Source organism: Hippichthys cyanospilos, chromosome 1, assembly GCF_059441005.1.
Source record: "Hippichthys cyanospilos isolate Australia breed blue-spotted pipefish chromosome 1, RoL_Hcya_1.0, whole genome shotgun sequence".
Taxonomy (NCBI): domain Eukaryota; kingdom Metazoa; phylum Chordata; class Actinopteri; order Syngnathiformes; family Syngnathidae; genus Hippichthys; species Hippichthys cyanospilos.
In genome coordinates this window covers 9,705,136-9,728,620 of record NC_142369.1, presented here as the reverse complement: position 1 = coordinate 9,728,620, position 23,485 = coordinate 9,705,136, and the positions used below count along the sequence as shown (strand labels likewise).

Genomic DNA, 23,485 nt, shown 5'->3' with positions numbered 1-23,485 from the left:
TTTATGTTATACTAAATACAATCTCTGCTATTTTAAACGAAATATTAGAAGGAAACAACTATCATACTGCTTTATGTTATACTAAATACAATCTCTGCTATTTTAAACGAAATATAATTGTCCAAAAAAATTGAATCAGGTAACACATCCATTAACAGGTCATTCGGTGCTTCGAGTCCACTTGGAAGTTGCTGTCATGGCAAAGAGACTCGTTGCACCTGTGCTCAACTGAAAGACAAAAATGGGCAATTGATACTTCTCTTGTCCTAAATTACTGTGATTAGTCTTTAAATACTGGAGGAAGCAACTAACTTAGTACTTTGATTAATTCGTGAATTTTAGAACTTACCTTTTAAATGTCCTCTGCTTCCACCAAAACGTAGCTGGTGGTTTCAAAGTCGAGGGCTCGCCAGTTGAGCGCGTTTCCAGGCAGGCGGCCCGGTTTGGAAGCGTAGTCTCGGGCCTGCTTCGGAGAGAGGACATAGTCCCACATGTTCACTTGTGAGATCATGCCGACGAAGGGCCAATCGTGTTTTATGGTCCAGCTTGATTTCTGGTCATAGCCCAGGACGATGACGGCCTTTCTACTGGAGATCCCGCCAGAGCGGACATATCTCTTGATGGAGGGTTGGCCATCCAGCCAGAAGCGGGCCACGCCGCTTGAGCTCCAGGTGACGCACAATGTGTGCCAGTCGGTTGGAGTAATATGCACGGACAGAAAAGTCTTGCATATGCGACAAACACAAATCTCAAGGCTGTCGCGGTTTGTTTTGCGGATTACAAAGTCATCATGTTGGTTTGGTCCACCCAGAGAGAAGAAGGTAAAGCTTCTGTCCAGATCTGTAAAGAATCTTCAAAAAGAAACGCCAAGTCAATACTTCCTACTCCGCCTACACAGGAGACATTTTTTGAGACTCGATTGAAAGCAGACCACCAGCATGAAAAATTGTAACGTTTGGTCGTGATTGCAACGTGTAATCCATTCGGTTACCTCAGACAGACGGTCAATGCGGAGAAAGATGTTTTTGGAGTATTGAGTTTCACATGCGCCTTAGTATTTTCCCCCAGGAAGGTAAAGACTTTGCCGGTAAGATCTGCACACGCAACAAAAACAATTCCAGTGGCGGTAGAATGAAAAGACTTTCCTTCACGGTGTGTGACAGTGGCGCACCCATCTTGCTGGGTCGTTTGCAGATGTACTTGGCCTTGTCCTTGTCGCAGTCGTAGTCGAACCAGCGAAACCCGCCCGCGGACACCATGGCAGCGCAGCGTTGTCCACCCTCGCCCTCCTCATCCTCGTCCTCCCCCCAGTTCCTGCAAATAAACAGAGCTCCTTGCCAAATACCTGCTTCATTCGATCGGGAGGGATCCGAGCCCTTCCGCTTGGATTTGAGCGCTGCCGCTCACGCGTTGGATTCATTAAAAGCACTTCCGTCGGTCCACTTCCACTCTTCCTCCGCGTCGTCGTACATCAGGCCCAGCCAGGCATTGTCCTTTCCCAATGCGCTCATCAGCCATTTCTACGATCGTAAAACAGGAGCTCATACCAGAGAGATGCGATACAAGTTGCGAGAGGTAGAGGTGAGCTCATGGGACCTCGTCCTCGTTGTCCAGAACGCTCATCAGGTTGCTGTCACGTGATAGGCAATCGGCGTTGGCCTCCTTCCATGTTTTGTTGTGTTTGGAGACCAAGTAACAGTCGTCCTTGTAGTAGTGCCAGCCTTTGGGGCACGCGCACTGGCCTAGAAAAAGATGACACACGCCAACAGATTTCAACAAAGCAAGTACACTTGCAACAGAGAAAAAAAAAAAAAATAATTCACTCCCTAATCATATTTTTGTACCTAAATCAAATAATTCACTCCCTAATCATATTTTTGTACCTAAATCCTTAAGTACCGGTCACTTTACAACCCTGGTCTTTGGTTCAGTACCTAATATTTCAGTGTAATTTATTTTGACCATACATTTATTTTCGCTTTATTTCACTAGTTATATAGTATAGTTTACTAATGGCTGCTAAAATTGTGACTTTTGAGCTATGCGGAACTCCGTTGATGATCCAATATGATTGAGGACCGAAAGTGCCAAAATCAAATAATCCATTTTCTAGAATTGCTTTTTCTCAAAATTGAATTAATTATTTCATTAAATCAATAAAGTGGCAATAATTGAATGTTTAATTAAATATACCCTTTTCTTGTGATGCGTAGTAAATTTAATGTTGAAATAAATATTTTTTTATTTAGTTAAACACGTAAATAAATCAGTTTCATTAAATGTGTCCTTAATTAAAATGACCCTCCAGAAGCTTTCTTCAGGGGATGCCGTTGTGTATGTTCGGTATGACTTATTTTTCATGAACATTTAATTAATACATTAAACCTATTTAAACATTTATTTAAATATTTGATTTATTTTAATAAAACAATTACTTATTGAATTACAAATATTTACTTAATTTTGGCTCTTTCGGCGCCTCCACTTAACAAAAAAAACGCTTGTTTAAATTAAACTTGCAAAACATTTTTAATATTTATGGATTTTTTTAATTTTACTTCACTTTAGGGAGTGTGTATGAAACATTTCGTGACGAGTAAAAAGTATAACATTAAAGCCAAGAAATTACTGTACACGTCACTAAAACTGGATTGGCCCGGCTCGCTGACTTTGATGAGCGAGTTTTGACGGTAAAATTGATTCATTAAACACAATTTGTGTTTAGAAAAAAATAATCTGTACATATTTCTTTCAACAATCATTGGTAATTTCACGATACATTTAATGAAACATGATTCCATTCCGTATTTAATTCATGAAAAATTGTTAATAAAACCTTTAATGAATCATTTAATTACAATGGCACTTATTCATGAAACTTAATTTGGCACTTGCGGTCCTCCATACAAATCCTTCACGTTAACGAAAAAAAACGCTTGGTTGAATAAAAATGACAACTTTCAAAATATTTTAAGCGAGGGAAAAACATTAGGGACTGTATGACAAAAACGGACATTTTTAAGGAGAAAAAAAACACTAAAGCCAATTGTTACTTCACGCGTAGAAACAAAAGAAATCAAATTAAATTTACAGACATTTCATAGAGCAGTATACAGAATTAAACGTAACACTTTTACGTCCATAAAAAAGGCTGTTAATGCGTATTTAATAAATCCTAAAATTGAAGTGAAAATGAATTAATGGACAACTCACCACGACTCAGAAGAACAGTGAAGACAAGGATGAGAATCCCGTTGGTTTTTTTGATCATCTTGAAGCCTCCGGCTATTGCGAGTCACTTTGAACCGATAGACGCTTGACTTGCCATAAAATTAGAACGAACACCTCGAACTCCTCTGAAACGAATAAACGTCGCACTGGAAGCGCTGATGCTTAAGTAAACCACAAATTGCACGCCCACTAGGACCAATGTGTCGTTTATGACTCATAAGAGTAAAAAAAAAAAACGCGTCAAAGATAACGTCGACAACTGCTTTTATACGTTTCATTTGCCATGAAGTAGATCAGAGAAATTTCGCAATTCAATTTTATTAAATAAGCGCACAAAAATAATAATCATAACAATCATAATAATCACCATAATCATCATAATCATCCTAATAATCAACAGCTTGCTAACGTGGCGCATGTTGTTGGAAACTACAATGAGCAGATTTTCACAAATGAGACACGACAAGTTGCCTGGAACTAAAATATGTTTTTCTCTCCAGGAATTGCTCATAACAATTTTTATTTGCTGGTTATGCTGTCACTAGGGATTATATGATTTTTTTTTTTTTTTTTTTGTACACGAGTTAGCTGATTTTGATCATTTGCCAAAACCAGTCCGCAATCGATACCTCAGCAAATCCAATTAATATGTTTTTAATAATAATAACAATAACAATAACAATTTAAACAAAGTAGCCTTAAACATTTGAATGTTTTCCCCGCGGCTGTGCTTATTACTTCTGCTATTTCCATCTTTGTTGACATGTTGCGTAATTATGTGCATCCAAAACCTGAAACCTTCAATGTCATCCATACTGGTTACTTTTTAGACTGGAAAATCATCGCCGATATTATTTATTATGGAGGGGTTCATTCATGTCACCTGTATTTGACCTTTTGATGTCGTCGCAGTTCCAAAAAACAAAAGTAATAAAAAAAAACACTTTAGTTGCGTGGTATGTTGACGTCAGAATATTTGCAAGATGGGACGTTGATTGCGTGGAGGGTCATAATATTTTGGATATTGTTTTTTTTTTATATAACATCGGGATTCTTTTCTGAGAATATAAACCCTTTTGACAGTTTAATAGCAAGTTCCAGCCCTTTTTTGCATTCCAAGATGACTTTAGAAAATTTGACAAGTTTGACTGTTTGACGTTCATGTTGAACGATAGTTATTCATAAATAATGTTGGTGGGAGCGGGTGGGAGTATTTTATGTACAATAATTGTTCATTCACAGTAAGGAGTCATCAATTGCATTACTTTTACAGTAAATTACTGGCCAATGTTAGCGTGGTTTCCACAATTGAAAACCACAGTAAGCAACTGTAAATGACTGCATTTTTACCGTAAAGAATTTGCATAACCTAATAGTGCAAAAGTTTGTAAATCCCTTTTAATGTTTGAGGGACCGGAAGTGCCCAAATTCAATAATTAAATAAAAGCGTCATAAAATAATTAAATGCTTTGATCAATTAAAAGTGTAACTAGTTTAACTCTAACCATGATTTCAGGTTGTGGGAAAGATTTGGACATTTTTTTTGTGATGCATAGGAAAACAATTTTTGAAATCTTTAGCACAAACGGAATTGTACAGGTACCCCCAATTAGGATCCTATATGTTGTGCATGGATGTAAAATGTTTTTCAGCGACGGAGGAATTCGATGGTTGTTATTCCGACAAAGTGCATTCCCAAACTCTACACCTGAGCCAACAATATACGCACATTAACAAATAGGATGAAAATCTATATAAGGGGGCAGAGATTAAATTCCTGGGTGCAATGAATGTGACCCACTTGTTTCAAATTTGATGAAAACCACAAACTACACGCCCACTAGGACCAATGTGTCGTTTATGACTCATAAGAGTAATAAAACGCGTCAAAGATAGCGTCGACAACTGCTTTAGGTTTCATTTGCCATGAAGTGGATCAGGGAAATTTCGCAATTCCATTTTATTAAATAAGACCATAATAATAATAATAATAATAATAATAATAATAATAATAATAATAACAAAGCGTGCTAATGTGGTGGAGATTGTTGGAAACCACACGGTGACCCATGATTTTCACAAATGGGACACACAAGTAATAGATTCTCTCCGGGAATTTTTTTTAATATTTTTTTTTAATAACAATTTTAATTGCTGGTTGTGTTATCACTAGGGATTATGTGTATTTTTTTGGACCCGAGGTAGCTGATTTTAATCATCTGCCAATACAAGTCCCCAATGGATACCTCGGCAATGTATTAAGGACAGAAAAAAACCTGTTTGTCAATAATAATAATAATAATAATAATAATAATAATAATAATAATAGAAAATCTTTGTTTAAAAAATTCTTTCTTTTACAAATTTGTGGATTGAAATACGCATTTACGAATACTTTTGCTACAGTTTCCATGTAAAACAAAATGAGTGTGAATGCGGTTCTTCGACGTTTCCAAAATATCATTTGAAGCGAATCCTATATGCTTTGTCAGAATTTCCGGGGTCACCGCCTTGTCAACAAAGTTCTTTACCAAATTGTTGCGCAATTGCCACTGAGACACGCGCGTACACACGTGCAGACAAGTTTTAAGAAGCATCACAGGCTATCATGGATTTTCTCTTTATTTGAAGCTTGACATACAATTGTGATCACATAAAGAGTGTTGTTAAAAAAAAAAGTTAATTAAAGTCCTGGTCCTCTTCTTTCAATGCTTTCCCATTGATGTGAAATAATCGAAACAAGAGTTAGTGTTTCAAAGAGGGGTTTTCATTTAAGGTTAGAGTTAAACTACTGTTGGGGGGGTTACGAGGTAGGGTTTCAAACATAGGTTATGGTTTCAATGAGGATTTTGGTCTAAAAATAGGGTTTCAAAACAGGGTGTTAATCTGGGTTTACGGTTTCAAACGATATTTTAAAACTAGGGTTTGTGTTTCAAATTAGAGTTTTAATCAAGCGTTAGGGTTTTAAATTTGGATTTCAAACTAAGATTAAGGTTTCAAAGGGGTTTAAAACGGGAGTTGGAGTTTCAAATTTGGTTTAAAACTGGTTTAGGGTTTAAAAATCGGGTTTTGAATTAGGATTTCAAACTTCAGTTAGGGTTTCAAATTTGTGTCAGGACATCAATGGATTTTAACCCTTTGATTCCCGTTGGGACAGCTTTAAAAAAATCACAGTGGGTATAGGAATTGTAGCAATAAGATGATCCCAGGTTCATCGAGGCATCCTTCTGTTGCTTCACCTGTGAGGATGTCACGGAGATGCAATGGGTTCATAATGTCAAAGTCATTTCATGATGTCAACGTTTTGTTCACATCCTGTTGATTGAATGACGTCACGGTAAGATATCCCTATCAATATACTGTATTGTCACTGTGTCACGCAGCCATGTTGATGTCATGACACAATAACATCACGTGATTGGATCAGGCCTTAGGACAGCTGAAGAGCTGCAAGTCCAGAGCGTACTCATCCATGCTGTCGGTATGCGCTGAGCAGACCGGATCGCCACACTTGGTGGGCCAAGGCTCCAGAATGGCGTCCGTGTCCAGAGGGAGGCGGAATCTGAAGACCGTGACCGCATGGTGAGAGGCGGGTGAAGTGAGGTTGGGTCCACCCAGAATGGTTCCGGCGACGGACAACACACTGACCTGGAGGCGTGGCCCACTCGCACCTCGGACCCACTAGATCCTGTCAACAGGTATTGCTGGTCTAGCTCCACTTGGACCAGGGTGCACGTCACTTTCTTGATGAGATCCACCTCTGAGCCGGGACTCAATGTTTCGAAGGCTAACAAATGGCACGTGACACACACAATATGGCTGCCGCAGGTGCAACTTCATTGGATAAAGATGATGGCTACATTGGGCTTTATTTATCATTTTCTTTATGGACTTGAATTATCTCATGAGGACAATTTTTGGACAACCCTGACTTGTCTTGGACTTACCCGGATCAGTGTTCTTGAGGACTTGGCTCACGATAGCTGTGAAGGTCTCAAAGTCTCCTTCGGTTTGCGAAGACTTGATTTGCAGTTTAAAAGCTGCGAATATCCAGGAGTGTCAGGCCGGCGCTACGTTCAGGCGTCAGTGTTAAGAGCGTGACATTGGCGCGTTCTCACCATATTTGATGTGAGGCTGACACGTATCCTGAATGCGTTTGGCGGGAGTCAAGGTCAAGTCAGGGGTGGCTCTGTAGGTCCCACATGCAGCTGGAAGAACAGGCGATACATGGTAAATGCACTAAGAAACAACACCGGGTGGACTGGCAACCAATCAGATGCGCGGGCTGCATCACCTGTCATGCACTGGCACTGGTCAGCCACACAGAGGCGCTGCAGCTTCTGCTCCTTGTAGGAGAAGGTTTTGCTGCACAAACTTCCTGCACAAGAACAACAACATTCATCCGTTGATGGAACTTGAGCGCATTTGTTAGCATTTGGGGTCATCCAGCGCAATTGCAATGTGTGCTTAGCAAGCTAGCTATGACTCCATCGCGAGAACGTATCTTCCCTTTGGATAGTCCGCAGAAAAAGGTGCAATTGAATTAAAAATGAAAGCAAGTCTGACTTGACAGCTAGCGCACGGGTCAAGGCTTCAATTAAAGTCTGGTATACAAGGTCCGAGTCCAAGTCAAGTCCGAATCCACAGGGGCTGAGGCCACAAGTCCATGTCAAGTAGTGTGTGGGTCGCAAAGGTCCTAATACAAGAAAAGTTTGAGTCCATGAGGTCCGAGTCCATGTCAGGCCCAAGAGCACATGGCCCGCGTCTCCAAAGGACCATGGTGTCTCGGAACTGGACAAGTCTTCAATGTCCGTCCGTGTCCACGTCAAGTCAGTCACAAAGGTCCAAGTCCAATCAAATCCAAGTACACAAGGTCTCACTCCAAGTCAAGTCCGAGTCATAAAGGTCAGAGTCAAGTCCGCGTCCACAATGTCCCGCATCTCCAAAGGACCATGGTGTCTCGGAACTGCACAAGTCTTCAGTGTCCGTCCGTGTCCATGTCAAGTCAGTCACAAAGGTCCAAGTCCAATCAAATCCAAGTACACAAGGTCTCATTCCAAGTCAAGTCCGAGTCATAAAGGTCCGAGTCAAGTCCGCGTCCACAATGTCCAAGTACACAAGCTCAGAGTCCTGTCCGAAAACCAAATCTTACATGGCAGTTAATGTAAAAACAAACAAAAACAAACAAAAGCTTGCCTTGCACATTACTACAAGTCTTCTCAGACGGGACTACAATACCCAGAATGCCATCTTGGAAAACTTCAAGCCTCCCCCATGTGGATCCCATACTCAGGAGGTTCTCACCTTGGTCCTGAGGCTCAAAAACACTCAGCAGGGACTCGCTGGCTGAGCCCACCTTGAAGGCAGTGCGGATCCGAAACCCGACGCACAAAAACACGTCGGAGGGAACCTTTAAGCAAAGAGGAAGTCATCAGAGGAGCCGCAGGGGTAATGGGGAACTGCTGGAGAGAGCCGAAGACGTTGGGGTTTTTCAGTACTCACCGAGTCCAACTGGATCACGACCGTGTTACCCTGTAGCTCGTAGTGCGAGATGACAGGCTCCATGGAGTCTCGGAACTGGAACGTGTGAGCGCGTTGTTTTTTTTTTCTTCAATACGTTGCTAACACCTTACGATGACATCATTAACGCCGTGGGCGGGAGTCACCTGTCTCAGGTCCTCCAGGTGCGCCTCCACGCCGGTCGGCAGCTGGATCTTCATCACTGTCATCGTGGACTCGGTCATCACCTCGTTGGGAGGAGGCTTGTACCTGTTCATGTAAAGGGGCTTGTAATTAAGTAAAATTGAAAAATTTGCTCCGATATACAAAAAGTCTGCCTAAGTACAATAACCTTTGCACTTGTTTACTTCCCGCCACTGATGGCAGGACTGTAGGTATAGCTTTAATGTATGTACTTTTTAGCACAAAGGCTAACTTGTCTTACTTGGCACATGCGATCAGTTGCGGTTCACGCGTGTTGGGTCCTGAGACGGAAGATTAAAAAGAAGAAACAAAATTAGGGCGAAACAGACAGGTAGAACATCGGCCATTTTGAAAGTCTTACCGTCCTCCGCGTTTGCGCCGACTATCTCAACGCTAAGTTCGAAGTTACAGTTGCGAGAGGGCGCCGTGGTCTGGTAGTAGGCCGTCTTCATCTGACACACAAAAACTTCAGTGTGGGGCTCAAGTGCTGATTCGGTTAAGTCACACACACCTTGACGCTTGACACACCCTTCCCGAATCCCGTGGAAACAATGATGTCATCGTTCTTTAACACCTGACAACAAGGACAACTTGCAAAAATCTTGCCTTGCCATTGAGTCTCTAGGCTCAATAGCCAGCCTTTGTCAACACGAGCCACTCCCCCTCACCTGGATGGGCGTGGCCACCGGTCGTCCAGCGCTCAGGTGGACCCGAGCCAGTGTTCCTTTGCGTCCATAACGGACATTGATATCCTGGTCGAGCATAGCAAGGGGGACCACCCGGCTGTACTCCGTCAATGCCTCCAGAGTCAAAACCATATCCTGATTGGCAAGTAGGAAATAGCAAGATGGCTCAAACAGGAAGAAGGGTCAACCAGGACGTGGACTGAAGGTCGTTTCCAGATCTACCTGCACGGAGTAGAATCCTTGTCCGTAGTGCTGATCTTGGGTAAGCCAGGACACGATGGGGTTGGCGTACGGGATCCTGCCCTTCAAACAGGAAGTAGGGTGTGTCAGTCAAAATCGTCATAGCAAAAACACAAGTAGCCAATCAGCGAGAAGCACCTTCAGGAGCATGATGAGCAGCATGTATGCCGTCGTCTCCACTGTCAAGCCGCTAGATTGGTCGGGTCTGAGCCAATCCGATGCTGTGCCAGATTCCTGCCAGTACCTGAGCACAGCCGGGTGTCCTACACACACATACAGAATAAGAGAACATATGCTAACACGCACGGGTTACAGGTTAGTCTCAAGGAGAAAAAACACAACCAAGTATATCAAAGTGCCTGAAATGAAAAAAAATATACGTACCAATTCTTATTTTATTGCAATTACACTGAAAACAACATTGACCCCTGGGGTCATATGCGCCCCCCCAGGTGGGCCTGCCCCATTATTTTGAGAAGGACTACCCTAACCGTAATCACACAACAGATTGTCTAACTTTAACCTTAACCCTAACCCTCGCCTAAACCGAAATCCAATTCTGACCTATCTTCTAAAAGCAAGTCTTGACCCTCAAGATGATGTGTGACATTGTGAGGTCACAAGTGCAAAAGGTCCCCACAAAGACAGTAACAACCCCGATTTTGGTCCCCACCATGTAGGAAGAACTGAAGGTATGTGAACATGAACAAAGACAAACACACCCTAACCCTAACACACAAACACACACACACACACCTTTCTGCTTGGCCAGCGTCTCCAGGCTGTTGATGAGCGTGATTGTGACGGCGTTGTTTGGGTCATGAAGCGTCAGGGCATAGGTGGCCAGCGCACGCAAGTAAACGCTCTTCACTGTCAGGGCATGCTGGGAAATGTAGTTGGCGGCAGATTTCATGCTGTCCTCATGGAACTGAAATAGGAAGCCAGACAGTAGAAGCGCCGTGATTGGTTGTCGCGGGCAAAAAGCAATATGTAAAGAAGTCACCTTGAGTTGCAGGATACGCTCTCTGATATTGTTTGCTCGACGCAGAGCGATGAGGACCATTGATGTCACGTACAGTGAGCGCTCCACTGGCTCCGCCCCCTCAGTCTGCAACCAATCAGAGGTTGCAGATATTGAAAAAGGATTTTTTTTTGCGATCTAATACGGTCACATTAAAAAAAAAACATAAAACCTTTTTGTCCTCTACAGTGAGTATGACACTATACAAAAATAAATGTTTATCAAGTACAGTAGCTCTATTATTCGTGAAATTAAAGCCAAACTTAAATGCAGCCATACAAAATCTCAAATCAAATATTCCATCTTTTTTTTTTTTAAATCATTTTACCACAAGTGGATGTTAGCTGACTATTTCACTTCATGTAAAATTCATTTTTGTAAATACCAGCTACAGTACAGCAAATGTATACAGTACAGGCCAAACGTTTGCAAACACCTTCAAATTCAAGTGCTTTCAAACACATTAAGAGGTCAAAACATTCTTGAAAATGCACAGCTGCGAACTGAAAGTCATTCGGGGTCATGAAGCAAAATCCATGTGATAAAGCTTCCTAAGAAAATATACAAAGCTGTCATCTTGGCAAAAAGTCGCCTACTAGTTGTTTTGAATAGTTTTTTTTTTTTTTAAACTTAACTAGTTAATGATTCCTTGTGTGTTGCTTCAAAGTTTGAATGACTTAAATATTAATTGATGTGTTTACAAACTTTTGACTGGTACTCGCATATAACATCTAAAAACATGTGTTTTGTTTTTTAGGGACAGAGCACTTATTTAAGCATTTATGAACAATTTATACTTTTAAAAACACAACCATCAATCACAGCTTAGCTTGTCACATGACCAACACAGGAGCCACGACTGGCAATTTTTTGAGATATCAGCAGAGGATGATATCAAATTAAGTATAGACAAATTACTAAGTGCTGGAAAATAGCTATTAAAGTGGAAAATTCCATCACAATCATAATCACCATATTTACGATTACATTTACAAAAGAACAACAAAGTACTGTAATTTCAATCGAGATTAAATGCTCATTATTCACGGAGGAGCCGTGGATTGCGGACACCTGATGGAGATCCACTACAAAACCTGATCTAGTGACGAAACATTCAGGTCTCCCTGAACCCCCGCATATTTGCGGTCGGGCAGTGTAAACTTACCATAAATTTGTTGGCTCTGAAGGCCGACTTGTCTGAAAAGGAGCCGTCCCCGTTCTGAGCGTTGCGGATCAGCCAGGACACGGATTCGGATAGAGCTTGGCGGTCCACTTGGAGAACCGGGTCCACGGAAGCCAAAGTCCGAACCGCTGCCGCCGTCAGCCTGATGGAGAAGTGACAGCAGCACGGTCGAGTGGCCCGTATGCATGTGTGCATTCGTGTGTGTGTGTGTGTGTGTGTGTGTGTTCTGACCAGGTGCTGGCTTCCCTCTTGGTCCACATGCTGTAACTAGCGTCTCCTCGTCGGAAAGAAGAAATGCTGACCAGTCCTTAGCACAAACATTCTTGTTTTTAACGCTTGTGGCATTACTGTATGTTACAAATGATGGAAATGCCTTTTTTTCATATCATAAAGGAATAAAGGGGTAAAAAAAACACTAGAGAGCTGAAATTTACGGCAGATTATTAAAATTTCAAAATAAAATTTCAAAATGCAATGATTCTGACATTTCTATTTGATTGCAGCTGGACGTGTGATATTTTGTATACAGAAATAATCATTGTCCAAATTTTGGACCATATAAAACCATTATAATTGCAATTTCTTGAGGTGCATTTAAATAGGATTTATGACATTGATTTTCCTGCGATTTTTGCAACATTTCGCTAAGTGGCGGTCAAACTATGTCAGCAAACAGAAAATTCTTTGTTGACTTGTGTTTCAAAGTAGAAAAGCACTATATATGAGAAAGTCCATTCTAATATTTAGAAATAACTTTAATTATTACGCCTGCAATGTGTATACTGTAGTTTGCACAGTGTGTGCACAAGGTTTAATCTCTCCATCTTAAAACTTCATGCACAAAAAGTAAACATCACATAAACAAACATGTAAGAAAATGACTTGGAAAAAGACCTTCTTTTATTTTCTGTCTCACGTTGGCTGAGTTCTTCCGGATGTCTCCTCCCAGGGTACCCCAAGTCTGGGTGGTTTCCAAGTATTGGTACACCATGGCTAGAGGGAGGACCCGTCCCAGCTCGGCCTCCAGGGAACCACTGGGAAGGTTGACCAACTGTCTGAGACCTTCAGAGTCTAGGACAACTGCTAGGACATCTCCCAGAACTTCACCTGAGATACACAAAAAAATCGTGCTTGGCACCAAAGCCTACCAACAGTTCAAATCAAATGTGACCTAGATAGACTTTGATAAATAAAGTGACAACAAATTAATTCACAAATTACGGTAATTATAATTGATTGTTTCGAGGAGAAGGAGTGAAATGGGGTACATGAAGGCACTTTTCAGGGAGGAGATGAGATGTTAATGGGTTCCAACAGGTATCATCAAATTTGATTTAATGCAGTGACCAGTACATAACATTATTCTTTCCAAATTAAGAGCAAATCAATTGGAGGATGACACAATCTATTGATAAATTGTTCTACAGGTATGTCCTTGCAAAGTATTGTTAGATTTCATACGGGTGTGACTATCACAGTTGTTTTGCTTTGCGCTAACCAGGGGGGTACTGGGCTGAAAAAAAAATCGCAGTGAGCACATCAATGCAAAACAGTTGAGAACCACTGGTTTAGAGACCTAAAATTACCCTGATGCTCAGAATCTCAGTTTCTCAATTGAAAATATTCTCAGATTTCTTCAGTTCTCGATGAAATCGTTGTGTTTAATCAAATTCAAATGTTTGCAAACATCTGCAGAAGCAGATTTTAGATTTACTATCTATTCATCCAATTGTCTTCAAGTTCTTCCAGTGTTCGGGGCATCCTATCACATCCCAGACACGGAAGCCCAGAATGTCCCCTCTACCACCAGAACGATCCATTTACATACTTGGCGGGATGTTGGGTTTGATGGGCTCCATTACCTGGGAAGGACCCAAACTTGACCTGCTGATCCTCACTGTAACAGTGCTACTGTGCTACTTGAGTAATCCGACTTGCTCAGACGGGTTTTTAGTTTATTTGTTGGAACTAGAGCAGGTGCCAGACATTGGGAGGAGACTGATGGTGCTGGACCCACAACACAGAGCTGGTTTAGCAAAAGAAAACCGGAAACATCTCACCATTGATGGTCACCATTCTTTCCACAGCTGTGTTGGGAACCATGTTGGCTGGCGGGAGGTTCTTCAACACCACTGATGTTTTCTCAGAACCTGCGATGATGACAACATCACGTCAATCAATACCAACACGCCCACTCCCCACAATTTCTTTCAAAAACATCTGAATGAATTCCAACAAACATTCGGAGAAGATGGCAAGATGTACAAAGCCTTCAGAAAGTTGTCGCAGAGCTTCACTATTTTCACATTTTGTTGTTAGAACATCAACCCGAAATGAAATAAAATTTGACACATGATACTCCATTATGACAAGAAGTAGAATCAGATTCAAGCCAGAGTTCTGGCTAGCAACAAATTCACAAAGTTGTCCTGAAGCCGTTCCTTAATTTTCTTGGCTACGTCCTCAGCATTTGACCCAGTCTGAGGTGCTGAGCTTTCTGGAGCAGATTTTCTCTCTACAATGCTGCCCACAATGCCCGCTTATCTCCCACTTCTTAATCCTGAAAAACATCCCTACAGCATGATTCTACCACCACCATGCTTGACTCTAAAGACGGTATTGCTCCTAGGGTATAAGAGAGGTATTTTGGCCTGATGACCATTTGGTGTTATCCGACGACCGTTCAGTGACAGCCGGCGACCCAGAACAAACCCAATGAAATCAAAAGTTCAACTACCCTAAGAGATTATTAAAACTATGGAATATCGAGATCAAACAAAACCTAGACTGTTGAGATCAAGGCAAGACCAAGACTGTATTTATCAAACAAAATCACCATAAAATTACAAGTAATTTTTTTCATTCTCTTTGCAAAAAAAAAAACAAAAAAACTCTACTATATTTTTTTTTTAATAGCACAATGAAAAAAATCTCAAATCTAAGAAGATTTGCTGTTCTTTTTTCCTTCTACAAATTATACAGTGTTAGAGGACTTATTCAAACCGGATTGGTCTGAAAGGCCACAAAAAAATGTAATTTCACACAGACATTTATTGGCCTAGTCTTCAGCAGTCTTAATGAAATTCCAGAGTCTTCTCTAACAAAAGACCAAGACAAGAGTGAACATAAATGCTTTTGATTTCAAGTAAAGCAGGAAAAACTTAAAAAGTCTTGGTCTCAGAACTGATCTCGAGAAGTGGAACGTGTGTGTGTTAGGGTGAAAAAGCCATCTAGCTGGTCAGTACCGTAAAGTCCCTGCGGATCCAATATTCCACCGGAAAAATCTTCTATCTTTACTCCTTCAGGCTGCCAACAACCAATCAGATGTTATTCATAGATTCATCTTTTACCTTGGACTTCGGATTCTGGCGATTGCCTACCACCACTCGCAGTTTCTTCTCCACGATGTCCTGCGGTCCCTTCTTCTGCGTCTTCAGAGTGAAAGTCAGCGTGTGATCTCCGGCCTCCAGCCCCATGAGGGTGAAGGTAACCTTGGCCACGTCCCTCGCTGGCAGGAGGCTCCATTGGCAGCTGGTGGAACGAAATCCATGGCCCGAGGCATCCGGATGGGATTGAAGCAGACACACCTGTGGTCCGACCGTCAGCGTCACGCAGAACTAAGAAAGAAACGCCAATGATTTCAGCTAACAGCCCGAACAGAGACTCACTGGAAAGGGAGTTTACTGTACCGTAACACTATCTTCCTGCTGGTTGTACACGGAACCGCTCAACTCCAATTGCTCGCCGCGGATCACCTGGTATGGAAGCGGCACATCCACGCTAAGTGGTAGCCGCACAGGTACCCGCACCACATTCGACACGCAGATACCTGCGGAGAGCATTGCAAAGCTGGAGGAAAGAAAGAAGGAGACGAAGAAGCAAGAAGGAACCATTCTCACCGTTCCGAAACATTCCGATGGCCTTCAACTCCCACGTGGTCAGAGAGTCGGGAAGCTTCCTACCGATTGACGTCTGAGTTCCTCTGAAAACACATGAAAGATAAATTGCTGTCGTTTGCCACACAGAGGGAGTAAAAAAAAAATATATTTGGGGGTGAGAATTCCACCTGGTGGGCTGGACCTCCCACAGCCAGCTCTCAGGGAAGAAACTCCTGATGAGAGAGGGTGCTACATCGAAGTCGGCCCCCATGTCTAAACACACACATCTGCTATGTTGGCTTTTGGGTTGTTGTGTGCGGCGGGGTCTCACTAGGACAACACTTCTTGTCTGGTTTACCACTTCTTGTTAAAATCACTACTTCCTGTCAGCCCAGGATAGATTCTGATTCCAGTCCTGGAAGTCAGACAGAGCTGCCCGCCGTCAAATCAATATACATAGACAAATCATAATACAGTAGACATACAATATATTGTTTACAACAATACTGAACCATATTTACAATTTCATCTGTACCAATAGATCAACTAGTGTCACCTATGGTCTAAATTTAAGCGAGTGGCGCACGGAGCTCACAGGCTCTGTTCCAGTTCTCCAAAAGGAGGGCGAGACATGTTCTTCCAAAACTTTTGAGTGCAACAAACAGGTCTCTCAGCTGCGGTTCAAATTTTCTATGCTTCAGTGGATTGCTGTTTGTGGTAGCTGCCTCAGTGGGCTTCAAACGGTGACGATGACGAGCTTCCATTTGCTCCGATAAACGGCCAAGTGAATGAGAATAAGGCTCAGTGAATGGGCACGGTGAGAGCAAGGTAGACGAGAAGATGAAGGGGAATTGTTTCCTCACTTCTTACACGTTGTCTCTACTTTGAGGCAGAAACTCCGAACATTCAAGAATGATTTAGGTGACTTGAGCCTGGACCACGGCTCATGAGAATTTTCCCCACAGGCTTCAGTATTTCATCCACATACTATGAAATTGTCAACATGGTTAAGTATTGTTGTAAAACTGCTCTCTTTCACTTGCTTAGATGCATATTTATTAATTTTTTGTCTATGTAATTCATATTTTTTACCACCAAATTTGCGGACAGGCTTGCACCCACTGGAATCTATTGACAGAGCCCTACAAAAGATGAGTGCCCAACAATTGAGACTGGTTGGTTCAATTTTCCCATCCCATTTGATTGGCGGCTGTGCGATGGAAAAGTGCGATGGAAAAGCAGCTACTGACCCAGGCGGCCCAGAATGATGTTCTGGTCCTGGTCCAGGTGCTGCTGGATGAACTCGCAGCATTTTGTAAAGATGACTCGACATAGCACGTGATGCTCCGATCGGCGGATGCTCTGCTGGGCAAAATCGTGGCAGGTCACGCTCTTGGGGATGTACCTCATGCCGTACTCGCAGCACGGCTTTAGAGGTCCGTATGAAGCGGCTGCGCACAAAGATGGCACTCATCAACAAAGCGGACCTCTCATCCACATGCCGGTGACCACTGACAGGTGGCATTTTACCTTTCTCTTTCTTCATCTGTTCCGTCAGCGCTCGTTTGCTTCGCACGGCAGCCGTGCACGCCGCACCTGATTTGGACATGGACGCAATTGACTCCTCGCTACTTCCTGTCCCATTTTGTACTTCTGACCTGTCTCACTATTCTCATTTTGGACTAACCATTGGGTGCGGGCTGCGCATTGGCGTTGGTGATGAAAGTGAGGCCGGCCAATCGGAAGACGTCCGCCGCGTCTTTGCCGCCGCCCCCTCCGCAGCCTAGGTCGCTTTGCTCGATGTGGCGCAGCACCTGATGGCCCGCCCACATCCTGTTATCGACGTCATAAGCATGGTGTCCTTCCTCACGTCTCCCAATCCAGTTACCGTGGTAACGGGGTCTCTGTAGTTTGGATACAGCTGGTAGAGGGCAGAATCCACAGCTGAAAACGCCACTAGCCCCTCCTGATTAGTCCTGATGTCCATCTGGAGTTCATCCTTTGGTTTGTAATTCTGCTTCTTGTACGACAGGTCAGTCTGTTTGCATGCACGCACACACACAAAATAGATTTACACACGCACAAGAAAAAAAACACACTATAAATGGAGCCATGTCGGTTCCTACCTGTAGTCCGTTGACGCAGGTGTCTGTGACTTTGAGCCACACGGAGTCGGCCACCAGCTCGGACGTGCCCTCGCCGTGCAGGATGTAGTAAACCAGCAGACGTACGGATGGTACCATGGCGTCCGTCACCGGGAAGCTGAGCGTTTGCTGGTGGTCGCTGGCGCCGACAAATTTGCGGCTCCCGAAGTGGACCACCTTGCCTTTGGACAGCACCTGAGACGCGCGCGACGTCGGTCAGTCGGACGGAGGGAAGCGGGCGGAAGCCGACAATCGGCGGTCCTCACCAGGAAGCTCAGGGTGTTGACGGGCACGTAGTTGGGCGTGGACGAGTACACCTTGATGCTGGCGAAGCGGCCCACCTGGAGGGCCTGGTTGGACAGAGGCAGGTCGATGTACAAGAAGCGGCGGTTTGGAGACTCGTACGCAACCGCCGTGAGAGTCAGATGAGCCTGACTGGCGGTCGGGAGGGATGGGTCCACGGTCTCGAACTGGAACGTTGGTAGCAAACGCAGCAAACAAACATACAAAACCGTTAAGTGGCAGTGTGATAACAATGTAATAACATGTTCATTTCAAGTGAATAACAAGCCATAATTACAAGTTATAAATTGTAATCAATGTTTGATAACAGCTCAGTATTATGGTTAATATATCAGGCTACAACAAGTTTATATGTAATAAATATGTAATAAAATAAGAACAAGTTGGCAACAGATGAAGACTATATTTTCTACTTTCTCGCTTAAGAGGTTAACAACATTGATTGCAGGTTAAAAACAACCTGTTAATAACAACTCGGTGATATCAGGTTAATGGTAAAGTTGATTAATAACACATTCACATGTTAATAACAGGTCAGTGTGTTGCTGAGTGGTTGATAACAGGTTGACGGTCAGCATGTTCGTTACCGTGAGCGACGCCTTGGCCGCCGTCGCCGGCGTGTTGCAAACAAAGATGGCGAGGCCTTCAGATTGGCTGCGGGAGAGCTCAGGGCACAGTTTGATGTCCAGTTCTGTATTTGAACCCCACACGCGCTGCTGGGTCACGCGCACCGCAACCTGGCTCACCGCTTGCTCCAGGTGGTCCTTCACCAGAATCTGTCGTTGGAACCGTGGCCACCGCAGCCGCAGGAGTCAATCAGGAAGGTGAGAGAGTGCATATTTAGTTCAGGTAATGGTGCTCCTTGAATGACCGACATGCAGTGAGATGTCCATGGTGAGTGAGTGAGTGAGTGAGTGAGTGAGTGAGTGAGTGAGTGAGTGAGTGAGTGAGTGATCAAGTATACAGTGATTGAATGAGTGAGTGAATGAGAAATACTTGAGTGAGTGATTGAATGAGTGAGTGAATCTGTGAATGAGTGAATGAAAGAAAAAGGCAATAGTGAGTGAGTGAGTGAGTGAGTGAGTGAGTGAGTGAGTGAGTGAGTGAGTGAGTGAGTGAGTGAGTGAGTGAACCTGATGATCGGGTGCCATGGAGATCTGAGTGAGTGTGTGAATGAGTGAGAATAAATGAGTGATCAAGTATAATGTGAGTGAGTGAGTCAAAAGGTTGATGGGTGAGTGAGTGAGTGAGTGAGTGAGTGAATGAATGACCGAGTGAGTGAGTTAATGGATGAGTAAGCAAGTATACTGTGAGTGAGTGAATAACAGAACTAAGTAATGAGTGAGTGAGTGAGTGAGTGAGTGAGTGAGTGAGTGAGTGAGTGAGTGAGTGAGTGAGTGAGTGAGTGAAAAAGTTGATGGGTGGGTGAGTGAGTGAGTTAATAGGAGTGGGTGAATGAAAAGAAAAGTTGATGGGTGAGTGAGTGAATAACTGAATGAGTGAGTTAATAGAGGAGTAAGCAATTATACAGTGAGTGAATATGAGAAATAGGTAATGGATGGGTGAGTGAGTGAGTGAGTGAGTGAGTGAGTGAGTGAGTGAGTGAGTGAGTGAGTGAGTGAGTGAGAGTGAAAGAATCAAAAAATTGTGAGTAAACAAATGTGTGAAGCAGTTATCACCTGGACGTTGTATGGGAGTCCAGGTTTGATAAAAGGGGGCGTGGACACCAGAGTCAAACTATAAGGTGATTTGACAAACTTCACAGCTGAAAACTCCGCCTCCTGGCTGATTCCACCTGAGTCGTGGAGGCGGGATGAGTGAGCACAAAGTGCGTGCACGTGTGTGTTTTTGTGTGCATACCATATTCCTCCTGCAGCAGCACAGCAATATACAAGAACTTCCCAAGGAGCGCGTGAAGGTCTTTCAGTCCATCGTGTTTGGACAAAACCTCTTCCATGTTCACACACTTGTCCAGCTCACCTGATGATGTCAGCTGATCACAAATATGCATGACATAAAGTTAAAAGAAGCATCACAACCGTTTGAAAAAAAAGAAGATGATCTGACCCTCTCTCTGGTCACAGAGTTTGGAATGATAACAGGAAGTTCCTTCTGGCTCACATAGCCAAAGCGTAGGAAGAGTTCACCGAAGGATACCGGAGCCCCATGAAGATACCTGAGAGCAAGGCAAGGACCATAGTCAAGAACACATCACCATCCAGAAGAATCAAGGTGGGCCCTTTACTTACCTGGCCTCCACTTTGAAGCAGAAACGTTGAAAGTTCCCAAAGCTAATGTAGTTAACTTGAGGCTTGACTATGATGGAGAAACTGGGAAGAACTGACAACACAGATATCTTGAACTAAATGGACCGGGACTTAAACTTGCTTAAGACAACCGACCATAGACAAAGGACCATATGAATTGAACCTGCACCGGGATGTGGACTATATACATCTAAAAGGCACTGGACGGGGACCAGAGACCAAAGACTCAAGTCCTAGATCAGTGCCTTCAACCTGAACCGTAATCAGACTAGCACTGAACCAGAATCTAAGACCTGGACCCGCGCTAAGAACCAGAGACTATAGACCAGGATCAGTACCATAGACGCAGACCACAGAATGTGGACCGGATCTTTGCTTACCATATTCTCTAATCTCAAAAATTGTTGTGGCTTTGGTGCTGAAGTGGTCAGAGTACGAGGCTTCGATGGACCAGATTCCTAACCTGAAATGACAATAGAAGATCAGGCCTGAGAAGCCCTGAAAAGGTTCTTGTTCTTGGGTCAGTACTTTGGTCTGATTGGAATCTTGAAAGGATTTTGCATGGATGGGATCCCATTGTTCAGATCAAACATCTCTTGTACGTCCACAGTCTGTTGATCAGGATCCTGGTGGGTGACCACAAATTACAACAACACACTTTGCAAGTGAGTGAGTGAGTGATGGTGAATGAATTAAAGGCAGTCTATCAGAAGGCCACGCCCACCTTGAAGGTGAGAAGGACGCTGCGATTGGCCGGATGAAGCTCCTGATTAAGTGAAAATGCACGCACCTTCACTACAAACACAGAACAGGAAGTGATGTCATTCCGGCCCCGCCCACAAGACGGGAAGCGAGTCAGGGAAGTGGCTCACCGCTCTGTGTGGGCGTGTACAAAGGTTTGTCGGTCTGGATGAACAGGAAGCCATTTTCCCGGCTGACAGGGATTGAGACGTGCCGGTTGATCTCAGGTGATTGGACGTGAAGGATCACATGATCCACGCTCTTGTCAAGTTGCCCTGACAAGATCTGAAGACAAGATGAACTGCATTCGGAATTGATTTGTGAACCTGTAAGTTGACTATGTCCAATATGTCCTAAAAATTACGAGTAGTTCAGAGACATTTTCAGGGTACGTGAGTTGACCTCACTCACCCTCACTGAGGTGATAGCCTGGTGCTGGTTTTGGGTGTTGAGGGCCACCACCTGACGGGACAGAACCTACAAGAGGGAGGAAAAGGATTGCTGAGTGAGTGAGTGAGTGAGTGAGTGAGTGAGTGAGTGAGTGAGTGAGTGAGTGAGTGAGTGAGTGAGTGAGTGAGTGAGTGAGTGAACCTGATGATCAGGCGCCATGGAGGTCTTGATGAAGATGTAGACCCTAACCTCCTGGGTGAACCCAAACATTTGCACCAGGACCGTCTCCAGCGCATCCATGTGCAAAACCATGGGGGCGCTCACCAGGTACCTGAAGAAAAGGGGCAGAGACAGCTCTTATTGGCTCATGGCCTGATGATGTCATGACCAGAAAGCACCTTCCACTCTGTTTACGACCAACATTTCTTTGCAAGAAAATGAGCAAAAAGTACTAGAAAATAAACAGGAAGAACCCCAAATTGAACAGGAAGTGCATCAAATTCACAATGAGCAGCCAAAGATCTCCAAATGTTAGCATTCTAACTGTTAGCATGATATCATTTGAGCTTACTATGCTTACTCAATGTTTTTCCCTTTATATCACGTTTATAAATGAATGTGCAAATCTTCAATATTTCTTTGAAAATAGGACTGTGACTTTAAATCACATTTATAGTGAAAATAATTGTCATGGAGGTGTAAATTCGACAACAATGATGCCTATATTTCAAACAAAAATGTTGTTCATTAAATTACTAATATAATTTAAAACAACATTTTAATGTTTTAAAACATAAAAAAAGCTCTTAAAAAGATGCATTTTTGGGTTAAAAAATAACAGCAAAATGTAGAAATATATCATTTGAATAATGTTAATTTTCTTCATATATTTTTGTAATGTTAATAGAGTAACAACGAATATATTTATAAAATATTCATAAAACAGAATTTTTGCCATGATTTAACATGAACAGTTACACTAGTACAAACAAAAGGTGTAATGTCACCCCATTAAACCTTCATGCAACATATCATTTGCGAAACTGAGCAATGAAATCATTGATCGCTCGGCCGATTATGACCTCGATCAATGAAATCAAATCAAAGTGTAATGATGGAAAATATAGTGAATTAGAAGGGAATTAACTCACGTTGTGGCCTGCTGAGCGCTTGCCGTCCAACTGACATAACACACACAAAAAAACAGCACAAACAATTTCATGCTGAACACACACACATGCAAACATAAAATAAGCAGATCCTTCAAAGCCCCTTCGGTCGGCGTCTAGTCGGAAGACAAAAGCCAAAATGAGTCGCTTGATTGATACACTTGACTTTGGACACAGTACACACTCATGAAAATTTGTGTGTGTGTGTGTACACTGCATGAGTAAGAGTGTGTGTGCGTCCAAAGGTGACTTCTTGGTCCACTTTGTGTTTTCTGATACTGCGCAACATATTGATTCTGGCTAGCGGGCCCGCTAACGCTGGCCTGCTAGCTAGTTGTCATGCAGAGTGCAACAGAGGCCAAATGTGGGGAATGAGTAGCCATCAGAGATGGCGAACACTTTGTAGGGGAACTCATAGGAAATCTTTTCGACGTGTGAGAGTTATCAATAAGCGAGACTAGAGACAAAGAACGCAACCTGAGTCAATCATGTTCTCTTTTATAAAAGGAGAAAAGTTTGCCTTGTCCTT

At 43.0% G+C, this 23,485-nt stretch overlaps 3 protein-coding genes across 3 annotated transcripts; all 3 read right to left on the bottom strand.

The window, feature by feature from the left end:
- Nucleotides 1-46: 46 nt before the first annotated feature.
- On the bottom strand, nucleotides 47-3,398 carry LOC148429038 (serum amyloid P-component-like). Its single transcript, XM_088428364.1, has 6 exons — nucleotides 3,214-3,398; nucleotides 1,597-1,742; nucleotides 1,172-1,520; nucleotides 992-1,094; nucleotides 350-851; nucleotides 47-228 (listed from the first exon to the last, which is right to left on the bottom strand). Exons 3-5 carry the CDS (start codon nucleotides 1,257-1,259, stop codon nucleotides 353-355), a joined length of 690 nt encoding a protein of 229 aa, XP_088284490.1. The 5' UTR covers nucleotides 1,260-1,520; nucleotides 1,597-1,742; nucleotides 3,214-3,398; the 3' UTR covers nucleotides 47-228; nucleotides 350-352.
- LOC148429039 (killer cell lectin-like receptor subfamily B member 1B allele A) lies at nucleotides 1,404-3,271 on the bottom strand. The gene is made up of 3 exons (XM_088424027.1): nucleotides 3,214-3,271; nucleotides 1,597-1,742; nucleotides 1,404-1,520 (listed from the first exon to the last, which is right to left on the bottom strand). The coding sequence occupies exons 1-3, from the start codon at nucleotides 3,269-3,271 to the stop codon at nucleotides 1,404-1,406; spliced, it is 321 nt and encodes a 106-aa protein (XP_088280153.1).
- A 2,437-nt stretch (nucleotides 3,399-5,835) lies between the features above and the next one.
- Nucleotides 5,836-23,094, bottom strand: c5 (complement C5). Its single transcript, XM_088427692.1, has 43 exons — nucleotides 22,939-23,094; nucleotides 21,989-22,118; nucleotides 21,809-21,874; nucleotides 21,529-21,682; nucleotides 21,381-21,451; nucleotides 21,185-21,282; nucleotides 21,037-21,119; nucleotides 20,639-20,729; nucleotides 20,457-20,565; nucleotides 20,250-20,382; nucleotides 20,069-20,184; nucleotides 18,977-19,165; nucleotides 18,353-18,556; nucleotides 18,069-18,281; nucleotides 17,831-17,980; nucleotides 17,630-17,756; nucleotides 17,473-17,538; nucleotides 17,193-17,393; nucleotides 16,131-16,215; nucleotides 15,964-16,046; nucleotides 15,754-15,893; nucleotides 15,445-15,681; nucleotides 15,310-15,370; nucleotides 14,125-14,214; nucleotides 12,959-13,171; nucleotides 12,296-12,371; nucleotides 12,047-12,206; nucleotides 10,864-10,968; nucleotides 10,617-10,788; nucleotides 9,999-10,123; nucleotides 9,843-9,923; nucleotides 9,603-9,755; nucleotides 9,446-9,508; nucleotides 9,296-9,386; nucleotides 9,176-9,215; nucleotides 8,898-9,000; nucleotides 8,734-8,808; nucleotides 8,536-8,641; nucleotides 7,526-7,609; nucleotides 7,350-7,439; nucleotides 7,179-7,271; nucleotides 6,880-7,018; nucleotides 5,836-6,793 (listed from the first exon to the last, which is right to left on the bottom strand). Exons 1-43 carry the CDS (start codon nucleotides 23,007-23,009, stop codon nucleotides 6,655-6,657), a joined length of 5,076 nt encoding a protein of 1,691 aa, XP_088283818.1. The 5' UTR covers nucleotides 23,010-23,094; the 3' UTR covers nucleotides 5,836-6,654.
- Between the last annotated feature and the right edge of the window lie 391 nt (nucleotides 23,095-23,485).